General features: G+C 45.9%; 1 protein-coding gene across 1 annotated transcript in view; it reads left to right on the top strand.

The window, feature by feature from the left end:
- The window catches only part of TRAPPC12 (trafficking protein particle complex subunit 12), a 313,601-nt gene that overhangs the window by 168,366 nt on the left and 129,097 nt on the right, over positions 1-16,138 (top strand). Inside the window, exon 6 of the mRNA XM_082251892.1 lies at positions 15,367-15,479. Coding sequence (XP_082108018.1) covers positions 15,367-15,479 — 113 coding nt within the window. The remainder of the gene's footprint in view (positions 1-15,366; positions 15,480-16,138) is intronic.

Genomic DNA, 16,138 nt, shown 5'->3' with positions numbered 1-16,138 from the left:
GGTGTTGCGACCCTGTCAGGTGTTCCTTCCTAAGGTTGTCTCAGGGTTTCATTTGAATGAAGATATTGTGTTACCGTCCCTGCGTCCTAAGGCGAAACATCCTAATGAAATTGCCATACATTCCTTAGATGTGGTAATGGCAATTTGGGTGTATCTAGCGGTGACTGAACAAATTCTAAAATCTGATTCTTTGTTCTTACGGTTGGACCTTGTAAGGAGCAGGCCGCATGTGCTGCGACCATTTCGAGGTGGATCAGACCTACTCCATTAAGGGTCAGGTTCCTCATTTCCCTGTTAAAGCACATTCTACGGGCTCTTGGTGCTTCCTGGGCCTTCCGTCATCAGGCGTCAGTGGTTCAGGTGTGCAAGGCGGCTATGTGGTCGTCTGTACACACATTCACAAAGTTTTATAAGGTGGATGTACTTGCATTTTCGGATGCGGCGTTTGGCCGCAAAATTTTGCCGGCTGTGGTCGCAGAGGCTTTCACTTCTTGCTGGTGTAATTTTTTCCTAGTGGTGAGCTCCAGTTGTTCCTGGTTGAGCTCCTATTGGCTATGTTTAGCCTTGTTGGGAATTCTGTGTTTGCTGTGTGTTTTTCCCACCCCTCATATTGACACTGCTTTGGGAAATTCCGATGGTCTAAAGACTTGAAACTGTGTCTGTCAGTGAACGAAAGAGAAAACTGTATTTTTGTCTTACCGTAAAAAGGTTCACTGACGGACACAACACCCGCCCCTCTGTTGGGGTTGAGTTATAGGGCTTCTGACACTGCTTGTTACAAACTGGAGTCATACAGCATGAAGTGATGTTATACCCTCTGGGACTGCCCCAGGGGCGTAACCAAAAAGGTTTCCGCCTAGTCCTACTCCTGAAGAGAGACAGCATAAAGCCCAATGGTCTAAAGCCTTGAAGCTGTGTCCGTCAGTGAACCTCAGAGAAAAGGATTTTACGGTAAGACAAAAATCCATTTTTTTTTTTTTATGTTTTTCCTTGCATATTAAGGGTGGCCTCCAATTTAACCATGGAGTCCCTGGAGCAGGCATCGCCACCTGACCCACTCTCAGAACCCGCGAGACCCTCTGGGTCTCAGTCTGCCCTGGCGGCCATGATGGCGGTCCTACAGTCGCTTGTATCAAAGCTTAATATGGCTTTTCAAAAGCAGTCAAGCAAGAAGCGCCCACGGCCCTCACCTGTATCCTCTGCCTCCTCAGAGTCTAAGGTGGGTTTTTTCTCGGCTCACAAACGGCCCTTTCGTCCCGCAAGCTCTAAGGACAAGGAACAAAAGTCCACCTGTAACTTCGTGGGAGGTTCCAAGAGACCCTGGGCTGGTAAGTCAAAAGGGGTTCCACTGGTCCCGCAGACAAGCCCTCCTCTGCCTGAAGGGGCACCCTCACCTGTATCTGGGGTTGGAGGGACATCTTTGCTTTTTTCCAAATCTGTGGACCTTGCTCATTCAAGACAAATGGGTCCATGAGCTGGTTCGATTTTGTGTGCAGCAGCCAGTCTCAGCCCCCCTAATACTTTCAGGAGCCCCATCCCGATCCAACGATGTTGCACATGGCAAGCTGCTTGCTGTAGAGGCAGGGAGGCAGGAGGGAAGGGGCCAAGAGCGCTGGCGAGGGACCTGAAAAGAGGAGGATTTGGGCTGCTTTGTGCAAAATGACTACACAGAGCAGGTAAGTATAACCTGTTTATTTTTAACCCAAAAATGAGACTTTAGAATCACAAAGTATATTTATTGTCGCCATATGACTGTTGTTCTCAAATCTCATTGGACTGAACTCAAAAGAATTGTCAATTTCTAAAAAAAAAATAAACCTCCTTATCCTGGTGTTTTAGCTTTGTGAATTAAGCATAGTGTGTGTTGGGGGGTAAATACATTTACTACTTTTTGCCTGAAAGTGAGAACCCTTAAGATTTGTGGCACCATCAATCTTCTATATTATTAATAAAAACATCAGCCTTGCACTGGTATATTAGATTTCTCAAAAAAGGGATGCAATATGAAGGATTATATTTTATAAAGGCAAAGCTCCAGTATAGTAATCTGAAAGGATAAGAGATCCCTAGAGAATAGGAGAGTCTGTGGTTGAAATCAAAGGCATATCTAGGACTACAAACATTTAAAATTTCTGTGCATCAATACTGACCGCATCGCTGCTGGAGCCAAAGCTTAGCATTGAATTCAGTACAAGATGGGAAGTCAATATATGGACTGACAGCAAGACGAAGTGGCAGGGATGATAGATGACTGACAGCTGCAGAGTCTAGGACGGCCCAGTGAATATTGGCAGTAGCCTCAATGTTTCATCAATTGCAGGGTAAATTAGTATTTTACTCATGTGTTGTGTTTGAATGCAGCTAATATGCAAAAGTTTCTTGTTCTGGTTTTCAACCATTAGCAAACTTAAATAGTACAAAGGATGTTGATGTTACAATAGAATTGGCAAAAATAATTGGGCCTCATGGATGCATGGGACCACCATTGCAAAACCCTTGTTTGCTATCTTTTCATGAATAAAAGCTACTATTTAAAGCGGTAGTATCCCGCTTTTTGACACTTTTACCTACAGGTAAGCCTATAATAAGGCTTACCTGTAGGTACAAATAATATCTCCTAAACCGGCACGGTTTAGGAGATATAAATGGCACTTTTCCACTGCAAGTACCGGCTAGTACCGGCTCGGCTCTACTCGGCCCTGCTTGGCCCGGTTTGCTTTTCCACTGCGGTACCGCATGGTATAGTGTCGGAACGGTTCGGTACGGTACGGTATAGGTTTGCTTTTCCACTAAAGTAGTACTAAAGTTAAGTGGGTGGGATAACAACGGGGTGGGTGTGATTCTCTGACCAATCAGTGGCTAGTAGTAAATGCATGCAAAGGATTGTGGGATATGGTACCAGTTTGGTACCTGTTGGAACCACAATCGAGTAGGTACTGTTTTTTCAGAGCCGTACCGTTCGGTTCCATGCAGTGAAAAAGCAAACCTATACCGTACCGTACCGAACCGTTCCGACCCTATACCATGCGGTACCGCAGTAGAAAAGCACAAAAGCGTGCCGAACCGGTACGGTTCCATGCAGTGGAAAAGCGCCATTACAGTGCATGCAGCCGCTCGCGCTCTGAAGGTCCGGGGGACCTTCAATTAAGTTGCCGGGAGCTTGCCGGAAAAATCACTCCCGCGCGCATGCCGAACCCGGAAGAGACGACGAGGGACCATGGCAGCGCCCGCAGCGATGTCCGGGGGTCCGTGTCGGGGCTTCGTTTTAAGGTAAGTTACACATAATGGGCTAGTATGCGATGCATACTAGCTCATTATGCCTTTGTCTTGCAGGTTTTTTTTTTTTTATTTTTTTTTTTTATAGAGTTTACAACCGCTTTAACCTCTCATGCCTCTGCCGGGCAGATTACTGTAGAGTTTGATTGTTGGTTTACAGCGATTTTAAAATCCAAGACCAGGCTACAAAAGGAAAGGTACTTTCTGCAGAGGTTAAAATAAAGCCCCACTGCAGAAGTGCTGGTGATTAGCATGTCTGCCTTGCAGCACTGAGGTCCTCAGTTTGAATCCAAACCAGGACACCATGAACATGAAGTTTTCATGTTCTCTGAGTGCTTGTAGCGGTTTTCTCTTGCTGGCAGGTTAATTGGCTCAAATGAGTGTGCCCAAGATTGCATTTTCACCTCCTAAGCACGTTGAATTTCCAGTGAGAAAAGCGCTACAGAAATACAAATGTGGAAAGTGCATGTAAAAATATAAGTGTACAGTGGAAACCTAAGCTTTACAATGACCCCCACCCCAGCATTGCTGTGGGTGGGCATAGACAATGTAAGCTCCTTCCTTTCTTGCTTTTCTCTTTTGATTTTATCAGGGATTATTTGTTATGGTTGTCATCAGTCTCCAATTTTCCCAATATCTTCTCACCCGATCTTCTAATTGATGACGGTGCTATAGGTTCTAATGTTTAGTCACTGCCAAGTGATTTCATATTGGGTTTGAAAGATCACTAATGATAAGCTGTTGAGAAACCGAGATATAAAAAACAAAGTGGGTGCCTTCACAGTAATGCCTCGTACATACGTACCGATTGTCGGCCGTAAATATTCGGCCGATTGTAGGCTTGTTAGTATGATACAGCCGACAGCGCACTTTCGGTCGAAAAGAATCTGCCGTGTAGGCATTAAAATTTTTGTTGGCCAACACCAGAACGGCCGATTGTTCGCCAGTCAGTACAGAATTCGGCCGACAATCAGCAGATTTGCAAGACTGGGCATGCTCAGAAAAGAAAAAACACACGGAAAGTTAACCATCACATGACATCACTTCTGCAGTCGGCTGTTGTTGGCCGACAAAATTCGTGTGCAGTCTTTTGCAGTTTTCAACAGACACGACAGCCCTGGACAAAAGACGGCCGATCGCTCGGCCGACGATCGGTACGTGTGTACGGGGCTTAAGTCATGGCAGGTGAAACCCGCATCATATGCAAAACTACATAGTCATCATGGTTCATGAAGGGGTTGTGTCTGTGTCAATCCATAGATATTGTAGAAATAGGCTATAGGTAAAATAAACTAAAGAAAGTACAATTTATGACTTTAATATGCATTGTATGTATTCTATTTTCTCCTCCAGTATGTGGTTCTTGTTGTGGTAATATGGACCCATAATGCTGACCTTTGTCCCAAATGATGACTTGTGACAAAGCTGTCACTCTGAATCTTTCATTGTTCTGCTTGGCAGACTGCTTTCTGCAGGCTCTAATTAGTATGCACTTGGCCTAGGTTGTGGTGGGGCTGCTGGTTGCCTTGGGTCAGGTCTGCCTGTTTAGTTTTGCAAGACAGCCCCTTGTGTTTCATCGCATTTTATCATTAAACATGCCCAGGATGGCACTCAGTACAGAGCCTGTCTGCTCCCCGCTCACATGCCCTAGTCTCACAATGTATTGTCCTTTGCGGGTCTAAAAATAGCTCTTACAAGAGGGGAAGATGTTGCGTAATAAAGCACCCGTGTCATCCCTCATCTCTTCGCTATTCATAGGACAACGTTTTTATTTTTTGTGCTTGCAGAATAGTTATAAAATTGCTCCCTCGCCATAAGACAATGCAAAGGAGCAGACTGCCGTTATACCTGGCTTATGTCTGAAGGGTCTGTGTCAACACGCTTTGAGCTTGTGTTGATGGGCAAATCTAGCTTGCTTTTATGTGCATTCTGCTTGCATTTGAGATGCTTTTAAGATCATTCAGGGCCCATTTAAATCATGTCTCTGGCTACATTGGGCAGTGTTGTTCAACAGAGGCGCACAGCACAATAAACCAAAAAAATACATGGTTTTCAATGTGCCCAGTTCTCGCCAACGCACTGCGTTAGTGTTTGTTGAAAATATAGGACATGCTGCATTAACCACTTTAAGAGCGGAAGTATTTGCCCCCTTTATGACCAGGCCCTATTTTGGGATTCGGCACAGTTACTTTAACGGACAGTTGCGCGGTCTTGGGACGCTGTACGCAAATACATTTTATGTCCATTTTTCCCACAAATAGAGCTTTCTTTTGGTGGTATTTGATCACTTGTGTGATTTTTTTTTTTTAATTTTTATTTTTTTATTTTTTGCGCAATAAACAAAAAAAAAGCGACAATTTTTGAAAAAAACTATCAAAATTAAAATATTTTAACATTTTAGGCTAATTTGTTTTCTGCTACATATTTTTGGTAGAAAAAAATTGCATCAAGCGTATTTTGATTGGTTTGCGCAAAAGTTATCGCATCTACTAACTACGGGAAAGATTTTTTTTTTTTTTTTTTACTAGTAATGGCGGCAATCTGTGATTTTTTTTTTTTTTTTGCGGGACTGCGACATTGCAGCACGACAGATCGGACCCCTGACTGATATTTTTGACACTTTTGAGGGACCAGTGACATTACTATAGTAATCAATGCTAAAAATATGCACTGTTACTGTATTAATGACACTGGCAGGGAAGGGGTTAACATTATGGGTGATCAAGGGGTTAAATGTGAGCCTAGGGAAGTGATTCAAACTGTGGGGGGGGACGGGGCTACTAAAATGACCATAGAGACATGTGATCCTATCAGGGTTCGACAATCCCCGGGCGCCAGGTTGCATTTGTGACTAGAATTAGCGACCTGGCGCCTGGGGTGCACTGCAGGAGATGTCCTGTCGCTTTGCGTCCCGCCCCCCCGAGCGTTTAAACTACCGCATCATCTGAAAATTGAGGCCCCGGCTTTTGGGCCTTCTTCATTGAGATGCGGCCAATGGGGAACTGGGGGCCTCTTGTGGTGGCCGGGAGTATTACAACAAGCAGTAATTAGGAATGCAAGGAATTTCCACTGCTTGTTTTCAATGCCCGCCCTTCTCCTTCCCAAGAGGTGGAGAGACGGAAGTTTTTGCAGTCTTCATCTGGCGCCCTTTGCTTAAAGGTAAGTGTGCAGGGAGTGTAGTTATTATTTGATTTTATTTTTATTTTTAAATCCCATTTTACACTGCTCTCTCCTGGAAGTTCAAGGATAATGTGTTCTACATATTTATGCACTTCTGCAAAAGAGTGTTAGGGCTCTTTCACACAGGTGTTCCGATCAGATCCGCCTGTCAGTTTTTTAGGCGGATCTGATCGGATGCCCCATTCAGTCCTATGGAGCAGCGGATGTCAGCGGTGATACCTCCGCTGACACCCGCTGTCATCCGCATCCGATCCTGTCTGTGAAATCCGGACGGATGGAAACCCTATTTTCCATCCGTCCTGGGGATCGGATAAGAGCGGACAGGCGGTCCGCTCTCCTCCGATTGCCCATAGAGAGCAGCGGGGCTCTGACACCACCCTCTCCGCACCCAGTGCGGAGACGGAGCTGTCATCCCCCGGCTCAGCGGGGATCGGTGGATCGATCCCCGCTGAGCAGAGCACGGTCCGCAACGGAATGCGGACCGTGTGAAAGGGGCCTTACTTTAAAAATTGCATTTTGTAATCTCCTTGCAATGTGTTGATCTTTTGTTTTGCATTATAATCCCTTATTCACAATAAGAATCTTTTATGGAAAAAAAAAAAATAAATTATTATTTTTCATCATCTCCCTGCCCTGCCACAGCCACACAGCCGATGGCCCCTTTCACACCGGCTTTCTGATCAGGTCCGCCTGTCAGTTTTTCAGGCGGACCTGTTCGGACCCTTCAGTCTCTATGGAGTGGCAAGCCGCCGCCATCCGATCCTGTCCACCAAAAACAGACGGATGGTGGTTCTATTTACCATCCGTCCAGTGAATCGGATTGGATGGCATCGGATGGAAACAAACGGTCCGTTTCCATCTGATTGCCCAATAGAGGAGAATGGGCTGTGTCTGCATAGCAGAGTGGACAGGACCTGTCATCCACCTGCTCAGCGGGGATCAGCAGAGAGATCCCCACTGAGCATGCGGATTCTGCTTAGCGTATGCGCCCGTGTGAAAGGGGCCTAAGGTGGCATATGTTACTCTTGGTCACTGGATCTCCTATCGCCCCAACCTTGCTGCACTGTTTAAATTTAAGATCGGTTATTTTCGTCATTTAAAATAAAGCTTTGTTGTTAAAAAAAAAAAAAAAAAAAACTGGCTCCTAACTTTTTTAGCTGGCTCCTAGATTCCAAACAAATTTTGTCAAGCCCTGGATCCTATATAGAAGGATCACATGGGCTCTATGATCATTGCAGGTAGAAGAACAGTCAGCTGTGTTTACAACAGCTGACTGTTCTTCTCTCTCATCGGGGAACGATCGCGGGTGTCAGATGGCAATCGGAGCCGCCTGACATGCATCTGCTTCCCTGGGCAAAGTAACGTAGGTATACGGCGCTCGCCCCCTTAGCCTCTTAAGAGCGAGCGACATATACCTACGTCACTTTACCCAGGAGCGGCTGCTTGCCGCAGTATATCTGCGGTGGGCGGGTGTAAAGTGGTTAAAGAGGTTGTATACCCAAAAATAACAATGCATTGCATACTAGCTCATTATGAAATACTTGCCTTAGAACTAAGCCCCCGCAGTCCTGCCCGATCAGTGGTGACACGGCCGACATGTTCGGCCATCCTGCTTCCTGGTTCACGTCCTCCGGCCATCTGATTGGCCAGACCAGGGATAACATCGCTCCCGCGCATGCGTGCGGGAGCCGCCGTTCACGGTACAGGGTTCTGAAGGAACGGCACAGGTGGCCGTTCCTTCAGAGCACATGTGCCGATGACCTCATCAGCAGCATTAAAAGTAAATTTCTCCTAAACAGTGCAAGTTTAGGAGATATTTACAGTACCTATAGGTAAGCCTTATTAAAGGCTTGCCTAGAAGTGCAAGTTATAGGAGAGGGTTTACAACCTCTTTAAAACACAGTGTAATGCTGTATTTACTGCTTTCCAGTGGTCTAAGATATTCCCCTAACTTTCTGGTCAGGAGACATTTGGACAGAAATTTAAAGAAAATCTTCAACAGGAAAACCAACAATAAAAATCAGGCGTTCTGCTAGTTAACGTTAAACACTATGTTTGTTTTGCTATTGGAGAGTTTCCTTTGCTTCCGGTCTGGTGAAAAGGTTCTCCCTGTGACTCTTTTGGCACTTTTCCACTGCAAGTACCGGCTCTAATCTACTCGGCCCTGCTTGGCCCGGTTTGCTTTTCCACTGCTGGTACCGCATGGTACGGTGTTGGAACGGTTCGGTACGGTATGGTTTGCTTTTCCACTAAAGTAGTACTAAAGTTAAGTGGGTGGGATAACAACGGGTTGGGTGGGATTCTCTGAGCAATCAGTGGCTAGTAGTGACTGCATGCAAAGGATTGTGGGATATGGTACCGGGTATGGTACCTCTTGGAACCACAATCGAGTAGGTACTGTTTTTGAGAGCCGTACCGTTGGGTTCCATGCAGTGGAAAAGCGCCACCGTACCGTACCGAAACGTTCCTACACTATACCATGCGGTACCAGCAGTGGAAAAGCACAAAAGCAAGCCGAAACCGTTCGGTTCCATGCAGTGGAAAAGCGCCATTTGGGTGTAGTTAGAACAGGGAAGGCACATGGACCAACAGCACAGTAATGTGTAAGTTGTATACATCCTACAACTTACAAAGTTTAAAAAACAGAAAAAACTAAATCAAATTAAGGATCATCTGACTTTGTCAACCTGTCTTATTGAAAAGCCTAATATAGTCTACAAATCTATCTTCTCAAAAGCACCCTGTATTAGATGATCTTAAAGAGGAAACTTCACTCTCCTCCCCCCTCCCCTCCTCCTCTCCGCTCCCCTCTCCCCTCCCTCCCCCTCTCTCCTCCCCCTCTCCCCTCCTTCCCCCTCTCTCCTCCCCCTCTCCCTCCATCCCCCTTCTTTGCTTTCTTCTCCCTTTGAAAGAAAAGTTCCTTTATTCACAGTAGTGAACAAGCACGTAGCAGTCGTGTGAAACATGTCTACTGTCCTACCCTGCTGCACCTCGTACCACTTATGTGAATAAAGGAACTTTTCATTGGATTCCATGGTGGTGTGCGACCATTTTCTTCTTTTATGATTCTCCTGGTGGTGAGCCAAGGTTCAGCACCCACCTTGAATCATGGACTTTGACTAGCCTGAGCGGTATTATCTCTCTTCATTGTTCTTCTCCCCTTACTTGTTCAGCTGGGGTCACTATGAAATACATACTCGCATGTAGTGATCAGCTGTTAAGCTGTCTGAGTCACGACTGCTCAGTCGGCTGCCTCTCCCGGGTTCGACTTTGTAAATGGGCTCCTGCAGCATCTTGGGATATATGACCGGGACATTCCATAAGGTGGCGGATTCAAGACACATCATTCTTACTTAGGCAAAAATGACAACAGGATGCAGGGCTACTGGGGGAAAAAAAAGAATGCCCCTCTCCCAAAGACAAAGCAGCTATTATTGTGGACGTTTAGGAAGAGGAACAAAGTCAATTTGAAGAGTGAAGTCCCACTTTAAACTTTCTTCCAAAATACTAAACGTAAAAACCTTCATGGCTATAAAGTTAAAGGCTTTGACCAATTTCCCCACCCTTCATTAGATGAATGTTGACTACTATGACAAGCCTAGTTATATTAAAGCAAACCTGTAACAAGCCTACGCAATTCAAAATGAAAATTTTTCATTTTTGTTTAGCATATGGTTAAGTTATTGTGATTCTAAAGGTAAGCCATTGGCTCCTGCTGCTGTCAATCAAATGCTGTGAGGAGCTATTTTTCTGTTTTTTTCATAGTTTTGAATAGAATTTAGTTTAAAGCATCGAACAGGTTTTGTTGTCCTGTTGGGTAGATTTCACTTCTCTACCTGTCCTGAAGGCGCAACTAGAAGTTGGGGAGATTTCCTTTTAACAAACATTTCTCTAGCGCTCATTGACAGACGTAGTGCTCGGTGATACACCACCTTCGGGTTATGTTGCCTCCACAGGAGCAGGACTAGACAGGAAATTAAAAAGCTCTGGCCACACCCTAGGGGCAGTCCCAGAGGGTATATCCTCTCTCTCTCTGCCTCAGCAAATCAGTTATTTTCTGTCTAGTTAGGAGTAAGGACCTAGATACCTTGCTGGGATCTTAGGTCCTGGCAAGATTTTTTTCTTAAAGGATTTTTTAGACAGCTTTTTTTCTCCAGTGTTCCTGTGAGATCTTCAAGCAAGAAAGCTGAACTGGGCGACGGGCTGGATGTTGAGATCCGGTGGTCACCCCAGTTCAGCCTACGAGCGCGTGCAGGCCATAGCTCCGCGCTGGGTCGGCCGCGACAAAGTCCCATTAAAGGACTGACCCCGCGAGTTAAACGTCTCGCTAAAACGCCGAAGACCATGAGTCACGGCGTCCATATCGGTCGACAGCCCTCCCGCCCCGGTGGAGAGGGGTACTGTCAGGAGTTGGTGCCCGCCTGGTTCCGGTATGGTGAGTAGTATGTTCCCCCTTTTCCCCTGACGGGTCTTGTGGTGAACGCGGGCCCCTCTCTGTATGGTAAGATAGAGTCCCTCTCTATCCTATAAATGACACAGATCCTCCTACTTTGAGTGTGATTTTATGTGCAAAAAGCCAGGAGGCTTGGTTTGGGAGCTAACAATCTAATTGTATACATGTTAAAAAGATTATCATCTGTGGCATTCTGGGAATCTTACGGTGATAAGAATAAGCTACCTACCAGTCAGAAGCCACGGACATGTAGACTGCCTTCCTAATCAGATCTCCAGCTATTAGCAGGCCTCCCGAATGGCCATGCGGTCCGCCAGGGCCGGTACCGCCAACCACGCCAAATCCCCATGCAGAGAGAGTGTTGTGTGCCCTGCAGCACACCGCTATTCAGTACAGGCCGCCGCCATTTTTTTTTGCTGGATCGCACGAGCCGCCATTTTGGCGTAGCCTCGTGTCTCCAGCATGGGGGCGGCCATGTTTGAGGTGATCCAAACACCTCGTGGAGCTAGGGGAGGCGCCGGAAGGCGTGCAGAGGGGCGGAGCCGCCTCCTTTCTTCCTGGGCAGCCAGCCAAAAGACTTCCTGTTTGTCAAGACAGCGCTGTAACCTGTTGCAGTTAAACTCTGAGCATCAAGTGGTGAGCCTGGGGGTCTATCTCTCTCTCTCTCTCGATCGATAGGGATCCCTAGCAGGTAACACTAAGGGGCTTTTTGTGGCGCTGGGGGTCTGAAAAAAAAAAAAAAAAAGTTTTTTATTTTTGAATTATATTATCCAGGAAGTGACTGGAATTATCATGGACCCTGCCACACATATTCCCCCACCTGTTTCCCTCGAGGGGGCCACGGGACCCGCCGGTGCACAGAGTGTAGAGTCATTTACAGCAATTTTGGAGTCTATGGTGGCTTGGGTGGAGGCGGCCTGTCAGGGACGGGGGTCAAGGAAGCGACCCCCGCCTACCCCTATACTATCTGACACCTCTGACTCTGATTCAGAGATGGTCACTGCAGTTGCAGGTTCCTCTGCAAAGGCTGTTATCCCAGGTAAAGCCCCCTCAGACAGTGAGGAGGACGCTTCTTCTCCTGCTATAATTCAGGAAGAAGCATTGGTGGACGCACTAGTTGTGGCAGTGCAGGAAACCTTAAAACTTGAGGCTTTACCGGCAGAGGCAACTGAAACAGAGATTCCTTTTGGTACTAATAAGCCCATCAAAACGGTGAAGGTTTTTCCTGTACCCAAATGTTTCGGTAATCAGATTAAAGGAGAATGGGAGCATTCTAAACGTACCTTTACTATTTCCAAGCGTATTGCTAGACGCTATCCGTTTGAGGAATCCATCATTAAGAAATGGACGGTACCACCAGTGGTGGATCCACCTATTTCCAGGCTGAATAAAGCCACGGTTATCCCAGTGGAGGACACTTCATCCTTTAAGGATCCGGTGGATCGAAAGATGGAAGCAGAGTCCCGCACCATCTTCTCTCTGATAGGGTCAGCATTTAGACCAGTAATTGTTATTGGTCTAGTTTCCCAGACACTTACGGAATGGGCGAAAATGGTACGCCAAGACCTTAGGGGAAAAGATATTCCCCAGGAGACATCTGATTTGATGGAACAGATTATACAAGGGCTACAGTTTATCTGTGACGCAGCCTTGGACACTACTCCCTTATTAGGGCATGCATCTATGTCAGCGGTGATCCTCAGACGTGTGCTGTGGTTAAAATGCTGGTCAGCTGACCTAGGTTCCAAAAAGACCTTGACAAATCTCCCTTTTCAGGGGAATCGTCTATTTGGGGCCAACCTAGATGAAATCATCAAGGATGCCACTGGAGGCAAGAGCACTTTTTTGCCACAGGCTGCTAAAGCTAAGGGACCTCGCAACAAGCGAGGACCTTTCTTTACCGCCCATAAAGGGCGCCCGGCTGGTACTAGCGGGAAAGGCAAGACTCCTCCAGGAGGGTTCAAGAAGGGCTGGTCGGACAAGCAGAGGACCAACCCAGCCAAACCCGAAGCAAAGGAGTACACAGCCTGAAGGTGTGCCCCCACCCGGTTTCAGGGTGGGGGGACGTTTTCACCGGTATTCAGGACATTAGATCGAGCTTCAACCACTACTACCGGTGCGATTCTTCCCTTCCAACATTTAAGTACTACAGGAAGCGGTAGTTACCGTTCCCTGAATAGATCTTTTCCTTTACCTTTTCCTAAGATTAGTCCCTATACCTCACAGGAATCGGATCTGGTTGACCAGATAGGCCAAGTAGCCTCTAGTCGGGTGACTTCGGTCCCTGAGGTTCAACCAGAAAAGATCACCCTTCCTGATAACAATCAGGTATCTGATAAATGTGTGGGAACAGAAAACGACCAGACTTTCTCGGATGGTCGGGGCCAGATACCTCTAGGGACGCCTGGTTCAGATTCTATCAGCGCCAGTGGTCCTAGAAATTCTAGGCTGGCCTCCTCAAGCCGGACTTGGACATGCTAGTCGCAGACGTTCCGTGGGAACTTCGTCTCAGGGAGTGTCTGTGGTCTCAAGGACCAATTTACCATCAAGCTTTACAGTCGCTGGGTTTAATGGCCTGGCCATTGAGACCCAAGTACTGAAGGACAGAGGTTTGTCTACTTCAGTCATTCCTACCCTTATTAAAGCAAGGAAAGCGATTTCCAGCAAGGTCTATTATCACACATGGAAGACTTATATTGCGTGGTGCGAATCTTTAGGATTTCCTCCACGTACCTATTCGGTGACTCGAATATTGGCCTTTTTGCAACAAGGGGTTGAGCAGAAGCTAGCCTTGAGCACCATCAAGGGTCAAGTTTCAGCATTAGCAATCTTCTTTCAGAAACCTTTAGCTACCAAGTCCTTGGTGCGGAATTTCATCCAGGGGGTGCGGCACCTGGCTCCTCCAGTCCGCGTGCCCTTACCGCCATGGGATCTTAATTTGGTTTTGTCGGTTCTACAGAAACCTCCCTTTGAAAACATCAGGGAGATTCCCTTGCTTACTTTATCCCAGAAGGTGGCCTTCTTGGTGGCTATTACTTCTGCTCGCAGGGTGTCAGAACTGGCTGCATTATCATGCCAGTCCCCATACCTAGTGATTCGTAGGGATAAGGTAGTACTTCATCCTAAGCCATCTTTTCTTCCTAAGGTGGTTTCAGATTTTCATCTGAATGAAGATATTGTACTACCTTCCTTGTGTCCTCAGCCCAAGCATCATCGGGAACATGCGTTGCATTCCTTAGATGTGGTTCGGGCAATCAGGGTATACCTGAAAGCTACGGAATCATTCCGTAAGACGGATTCACTTTTTGTGATCACGGATGGCCCCAGAAAGGGTTTGCCTGCATCTGCCGCGACCATTGCCAAATGGATTAGACAAACGGTGGTACAGGCTTATTCTATTAAGGGTCAGAGTCCTCCGTTCCCTGTTAGGGCGCACTCCACTCGAGCGCTCAGTACTTCCTGGGCCTTTCGCCATCAGACGTCAGTGGTCCAGGTATGTAAGGCGGCCACCTGGTCGTCGGTACATACCTTTACAAAATTCTATAAAATTGATGTGACGGTATCGGCGGATGCCTCATTTGGCCGCAAGGTTTTGCAGGCCGCAATTTGAGGAGACCGGTGGTCTACCTCGAGGGTTTTTTTTTTTTCTGTTTGAAAAAAAAAAAAAAAATTTTTCTCTTTTTTGTTGAGTCTCATCATTAAGGATGAGCATTGTAAACTTCTAGTTGGCACCGGTTGGGCCTTCTAGATTGGGATTTGATTTCCATTTTCCCACCCCTCATTTGTGATACTGCTCTGGGACGTCCCGAAGGTGGTGTATCACCGAGGACTACGTCTGTCAATGAGCGCTAGAGAAAAATGGATTTTTGTAAAATCTTACCGTAAAATCCTTTTCTCTTAGCTCATTGACAGACGTAGTCCCCGCCCCTCTGTTTTTGAGTTGGGTTGGGTTAAAATCTCTAAAGACTGCTTTTTCACATAACTGATTTGCTGAGGCAGAGAGAGAGGATATACCCTCTGGGACTGCCCCTAGGGTGTGGCCAGAGCTTTTTAATTTCCTGTCTAGTCCTGCTCCTGTGGAGGCAACATAACCCGAAGGTGGTGTATCACCGAGGACTACGTCTGCCAATGAGCTAAGAGAAAAGGATTTTACGGTAAGATTTTACAAAAATCCATTTTTCTGGAGACACCTAGAAGTGAGAGAGAATCTCTTGAGTGAGGAAAAATCACCAAAACATGTGTCCCCAATAGATTTCACCTCCTGTTTAAATGAAAACTTAATTTCTCTAACTTGAATTGCATTCCATTTAGTAATATCATTGATTTCTAAGTTTAAATCACTATCCTGCTTATCAATGAAGCATATATATTTTTTTAACATTGAGGATTGCAACGTGAAAAATGTATCATTCTGTTACAAGAGTATTCCAATATTTTTTTTTCTGCATTCTATTCAGGGTCGATGGTTCCATTTTCTATGCGGATTCTACATGCAGAATTACGACAGTACCTTGGATGTCCTCAAGAGACACTTGACCGATTGCACAGTATGAAAACCATTTGCTTAAAGGTAGGTGTGACATGGGACCCTTCTTTTATTATTCACCTGCATAAGACTATAAAATGGTCAGAATCCTGTGCAGCCTGGTTTTGGGCCCCCAGTATAAAATGGTTTAAGGGATGAGCATTTTTATTGTCCATAATAGGTGGATAGATTTTCCATTCTCCCATAATATGTAACTTATTTTGTATAAGAGCAGTGTATACTGCATGATTTTACAAAGCTTTTTCAAAGCTTTTAGTAATCTTTCAGCAGCTTTCTTGAAGCACTTTTTAGCTCCATTTTGGGGATGTTAAACACTTTCATCATAATGAAAGTACTTCAGTTGGCTTTTCAGCAAGCTTCAGTGCTGCCTAAAACTTGCTAGCAGTTTGTTTAGGGCTCATTCACACAGCCACTGAGGGCCGTACACTACAAATAGAAGTGTATATTTCTGTACCTAGTGTGTTTGTGTACAGTCTCCTGTACAAATCATTCACTCTTCATCTGTACTCTAGTAATGGCACATGCGTACAGAGACAGAAATGTGCCCTGTATGCAGAGAATTTTTGTCCAAGGGCGCAAATCCATCCCTGTATGCATATAAATGCTTGGATGTGCAGTTACCAGCATATGGCAGCAACCTTTCATTGATTTGTACAGGCAGCTTTAAAGAAATAGCGCACACA

The sequence above is a fragment of the Pelophylax lessonae genome (assembly GCF_965119305.1).
Source record: "Pelophylax lessonae genome assembly, chromosome: 3".
Classification (NCBI taxonomy): Eukaryota; Metazoa; Chordata; class Amphibia; order Anura; family Ranidae; genus Pelophylax; species Pelophylax lessonae.
Note: the sequence above shows the minus strand (reverse complement) of the source record. Positions and strands in the feature narration are given on the sequence as shown.